General features: G+C 39.5%; 1 protein-coding gene across 1 annotated transcript; it reads right to left on the bottom strand.

Moving 5' to 3' along the window:
• Positions 1-4,382: 4,382 nt before the first annotated feature.
• LOC131394195 (olfactory receptor 7D4-like) lies at positions 4,383-5,339 on the bottom strand. The gene has a single exon (XM_058525427.1). The coding sequence runs from the start codon at positions 5,322-5,324 to the stop codon at positions 4,383-4,385; it is 942 nt and encodes a 313-aa protein (XP_058381410.1). The 5' UTR covers positions 5,325-5,339.
• Between the last annotated feature and the right edge of the window lie 312 nt (positions 5,340-5,651).

Here is a 5,651-nt window from a genome sequence, read left to right as displayed (position 1 = left end):
CTGTTCCCACCAGTAATGGTCCTAGCTACCTATATCTTACCTGGCTTGCTGCAGTCAGCTCCAAGCAGGCTTCCTCACACCCTACAATCCATTCTCAACACAGAAGCCAGAATGATCTTTTAAAATTCTTATCATGTCATGTGGTTGCTCAAAAGCCTACAATGACTCCCTACATCACTCAGAGTAAACAAAAGCAAAGTCCTTCAGTGGCAGGGAAAGCTTCACAAGATCAGCTCCTGATACCTGTCCTCCTCTTCTACTGTGCTTCCTCTCACTCTGTGCTCCAGCCACATTCCCCCCAGGCCACCTCTCACCTCAGAGTCTTTGTATTAACCTTATTCTCTGCCTGGGGCCCTCTTTCCCCAGATACGTCTCACCTAAGTCATTTTCTCCCTTCACAAATACAACTTTCTCAATGAGTTTACTTAGACTCCACTTTATTACATGACGACCTGCCTTCCCACACTCCTGATCCTCTTTATCCTTCAGAGTTGAGCCTAAAATAATAACTGATGCATAGTAAATACTTAGTAAAAATACATTTGGTAAATTGAATAAACAAATGTGGTTCTGAAGGGGCTGACAGTGACAATGTCTTCTGACCACAGTTGATTGGTCCCAGGTGGAAAGAGGACATGATTGTGTCAATAAGAATACTTTTCGGAGATTTTTTTTTACGCGCTGAAATAAAACAAGTTCCTCTTTTGAAGTGAAGCTACCAGGTATGAGTTGTGAGAGCTGCTGGCTTCTGTGTCTGTTTCCATGTGGGGGTAGCCAGTCTGAGAAAATAAAGCTGATAATCCGATTTGAAATCTTCATAGTGTTTGAGCCCCTGTTTCCAGTGTCCAGCTGAGCCTCTGCTCAGCTATGATCAGATGCATCAGGACATTCTCTTCTATCTCTTGCCAACAAAGCAGACCTGTCTGGTATAGCCTTATCTTTACATGACCCAGGACCATGTGAAGATCAAGCCCAATGAAAATCAACAAGGAATGGCATGACAGACCCTCAGTCTTCTCAGTTCGAGGCCTTACTGATCAATTGTTGGTAAATTCTCACTCACACACATCTCTCATGGTAGGTTGAATAATAGACTCCCAAAGATGTCCGTGTGCTAATCTCCAGAATCTGTGACTATGTTATGATAGACGGAAAAAAGCACTTTGCAGATGTGATTAAGTTAAGGATCTTGAGGTGGGAAAATTTTCCAGAATTATCTGGGTCATCTCAAGGTAATCACAAGTGTCCTTAGAAGAAGAAAAGGAGGTATATATAGAGAGGAAGATGCTCTCTATACTTTGACTTTGAAGATGGAGGAAGGGGCCATGAGCCAATGGTGCAGCGGGGCTCTATAATTTGGAAAAAGTAAGGAAGCAAATTCTCCTCTACAGCCTCCAGAAGGAAAGCAGCCCTTCCTATACATTTTTGACTTCTGACCTCCAGAATTGTAAAGTAATAAATTTGTTCCATTTTTAGCCACTGGAGTTATGGTAATTTTTTACAGTAGAAATAGGAAACTAATATATCTTACAAAATCTACCCATCTCATTGCCACTGGCTTAGGTCAGATCTCCATCATCTTTCTCCTGGACTATTTCCACAGCCTCCTAACTGTTCCCTCTGCCTCCAATTTCTCCCACTCAGGGCAATCCTAAAGTTGTCATTTTATATATACGATTTCAACATGGTTCCGGTTCTCAACTGCTTATAAAATCCTCCATATGTCAAGCCAGACTCTCAACGGTCTGTGTTCCATCTACATACTCAACCTTATTTCTAGTATCTCAGCCATAATTCCATATATCTTCCTGATATTCCTCACTCTTGAATGTCTGTTGAATGTCAACCAAACCTACTCTCTACTTAAATTTCTACTCATTATTTGTTATTCAACATTCAAGCATATTCTCTTTTTAGAAGTTTTTCCTGAATGAAAAGTGTTGGCAAAGATGTAGTAAAACTGGAAACTTCATGCATTGTTGGTGGTAATGTAAAATGGTGCAGCCACTTTGGGAAATAGTTTGGCAGTTTTCTTAAAAAGTTAAGCATAAATTTACCATATAACCCAGTAATTGCATTCCAAGGTATCTACCCAAGAGAAATGAAAATTCATGTCAACACAGAGACATAACATTCCTAGCAGCATTATTCATAATAATCTCAAACTGGAAATATCCAGATGTCCATCAACTGGTATCTGGACAAGCAAAATGTGGTGTATACATACAATAGAGTAAAATTCTGTAATTAAAAGGAGCAAAATATTGATACGTATTTCCACATGGATAAGCCTCTAAAACATTGGTAAGTAGAAGAAGATCAATATAAAAGATCGTATACTGCATGAATCTATTTATAAAAAATATCTAGAAAAGGCAAATTTATAGAGAGAGAAAGTGATGAGTGGTTTCCTAGAGCTCAAGTGGGTGTGACAATTAACTACAACTGGACACAAGGGTACTTTTAGAGGTGATAGTTATATTCTAAAACTGGATTGTGGTATTGTTCATGTAATTCTATACATTTACTAAAATCATTGAATTTACATTATCATGGGTGAATTTCATGTATGTAAATTACACCTCATAAAAATATTAAAAAATAAATGTTTAAAGAGTTTTTCCTGGAACTACTCAAGGCGAGTTGAAAAGTTTACCATTGTTTTCCACAAGATCTACTACACACCAGTATTATTACACTCACCCCTCTATATTGCAATCATCTGCAACTCTCTGGTCCCCTCCTCAATTTGTACACATTAGACAATAAATGTACATTGGATTAAACTTAATGGAATCAAAGTGAATTGAAGCCATGTCAAGCACATCTTTCACCTGTAAAAAATTATGCATTTAGAGTAATTTTGCAGTCCTTACAATGTCCCGAATAATTAGTTTCTTTTTTTCTCTCAAAATCCCTAAATCCTTTCATGATATTGTCTTGATACATCACAGTCTTATCAACTGTGTTAGTTTTATTTCCCATAGAAGTAGACATTGAACCAAGGATTCATGTAGAAGCCCTTTATTGGAAGAAGAAAGAAACATGGATGGGAGAGAGAAGTAGGGATGCAGGGAAGAAGATACATGCAATAAATCTTGCAGTAAGTCAGCTACCACTCTGAGCAGAATTTTCATTTTGTGGGGAAATTCTGGAAAATGGTAAAAAATCCAAACCTCAGAAGTATCATAATTAAAGAGTAAATGAGAAGGTATACTTCACACCTCTCCCTCAAGGGCTCTCTCTGATAAGGTATAATTCCCTGTCACTCTTGCCACCATGTATTGGACAAAGTAGGTTCCAGCTAGTGCTGTCCATTCAGCCATGCAATGGAGGTGGTGAGAGGATCCCAGAGAATGTGGGAAGAATTCTGACAGCATCTACTACTCCATCCTTCACTGTAGAATCAATTCTATCAACATTCCTCTCAAAAGGTGAGCAAAATTTTGAACACATTCCACATGTGTATAACTATGATTCCTGATGATACCTCCAGAGAGCCTCAGAAAAAAAATTAAATCATGTAAAAAAAACACCTCTGATTCTATTGTATTCATTATTAAATGTTTTAGGATCTTAGAGGGTGTATCTCTAAATTGCAATTATGGGAAATAAAGGTCAAATAAAAGAAGGAATCAAAGGAAGGAGGAAAGGAAGAAAAGGAGGGATGGAAGGAAGGAAGGATCACAAAGAATAAAGCATCATCTCAGTTATGCTAGGTGGTATATTACTATGAATCATCTGAAGAAACAAGTTTCCAAGTATACATTCCTACTCTGAAGTTGAAAATCACATCACTGTCCTTATTAAATGTAGGATAGCAAAGTCAGTGTCAGCTAGCAAGGTTAGAGTCCAACTCAATCTCAATCTCTCCTTTGAAAAGTGGGGTGAACGAGGGAAAATATCTTAAAGATTTGTTTTGGGGATGAAATAAAGTCATACGTGTGAAGAAATAAGCACAGTTCTCATTGATAAGCATTTTGTTGTGATGACTGTATGATTATCATTTGATTTATTCTGGAGAAAACAAGCACACAACCAAATGGAGGCAAAGAACATCAATGTTTGACAGGATAATTTCGGGGGAAACCACATCAGCACTTGAATTGAAAAATGTTTTAAATATAAAGTTAGAAATCTTAAGATTGGCTGTATGAAAGCTTACCAAACATGAATCTTTACGGACAGCATAAACAAGAACAGTCAAAAAGGAATTACTGAGGTGGTTGTTGAGGAGACACCAATACAAAGTGAAGTCATAGGCATTTTGGGAATTGAAGAAATCAAGCATGTCTTTTATGGAAGAAAAAGAATCAAAAGACTAAATTCACAATATTTGCCTTTGGGGCCCACAATGTCCACTTAGTTCTGAGGTCAGTGGCTCATCGTGGACAAGAGGCTGCTAAGCTGAAGATCCTTCCCAGGGCTCCCTTCACATCATTGTTCCTCAGGGTGTAGATGAAGGGGTTCAGCATCGGGGTGACCACAGTGTACATCACTGAGGCAATCAAGCTTCTCTGGGAAGAATGAGTCTCGGTAGAACTGAGGTAGATCCCCAGGCTTGTCCCATAGAACAAGAAGACTGCAGAGAGGTGAGACCCACAGGTGGAAAATGCTTTATATTTTCCTCCTGCAGAAGACATCCTCATTAAGGAGGAGACAATCTGAGAGTAAGAATAGAGGATCCCAGTGAGAGGAAACACACCCAGAAGGGCAGTGGCCACATACAAGAGGATATTATTGATGAGGGTGTCAGAGCAGGCCACCTTGAGAACCTGAGCCAGTTCACAGAAGAAATGTGGAATTTCAGTGCCTACACAGAAAGTCAGCTGCCACAACAGTAGAATATGAAGCAAGGAGACCCAGAAAATGATGAACCAAGACGTCAGAACCAGGAGGCCACAGAGACGTGGGTTCATAATGACCATGTAGTGCAGAGGGTGGCAGATGGCCACAAACCGGTCATAGGCCATCACAGTCAGAAGGAAATTGTCCATTCCAGAAAAAATTATAAAAAAATACACCTGGGTGAGACATCCTATGTAGGAGATGTCTTTACTCTGTTCCTGGATGTTCACTAGCATCTTCGGGATGGTGGTGGAGATGAAGCAGATGTCTACAAAGGACAGGTTAGTGAGGAAGAAATACATGGGGGTGTGGAGGTGGGAGTTAGAGCTGATGGCCAGGATAATGAGCAGGTTCCCAAGCACGGTGACCAGGTACATGGACAGGAACACTCCAAAGAACAGGGGCTGCAGTTCAGGATCCTCTGAGAGACCCAGGAGGAGGAATTCTGATACTTCTGTGTGGTTTCCTGCTTCCATGTAGCTGGTGTGTCTGCTGGAGAAGGAGGCAAAAACAGCGTTTAGTGCACATCCAACTGGCACCTGAGCTAGTCAGCAACTATTGATTCCACCTTTAGGTGAACAAACTTCAACCTCTGTTGAGCTTTTACAATGATGGTGATTCACTCAGTCAAGTGATAGCCAATTTCCATTTTAAATGTAATTTTTTAGCCATTTTAAAATTTAGTGGACATCTCTTTTATGTCCTTCTCACTGGTTCTAATTCTATTTGAGGCTATGAACATAAAACAATTTTTCTTTTATATGACTCTTCTGAAATAATTGAAGACATTTAATGGCTTTACT

Source organism: Diceros bicornis, chromosome 30, assembly GCF_020826845.1.
Source record: "Diceros bicornis minor isolate mBicDic1 chromosome 30, mDicBic1.mat.cur, whole genome shotgun sequence".
Lineage (NCBI taxonomy): Eukaryota > Metazoa > Chordata > Mammalia > Perissodactyla > Rhinocerotidae > Diceros > Diceros bicornis.
This window is presented reverse-complemented; position numbering and strand designations above follow the sequence as displayed.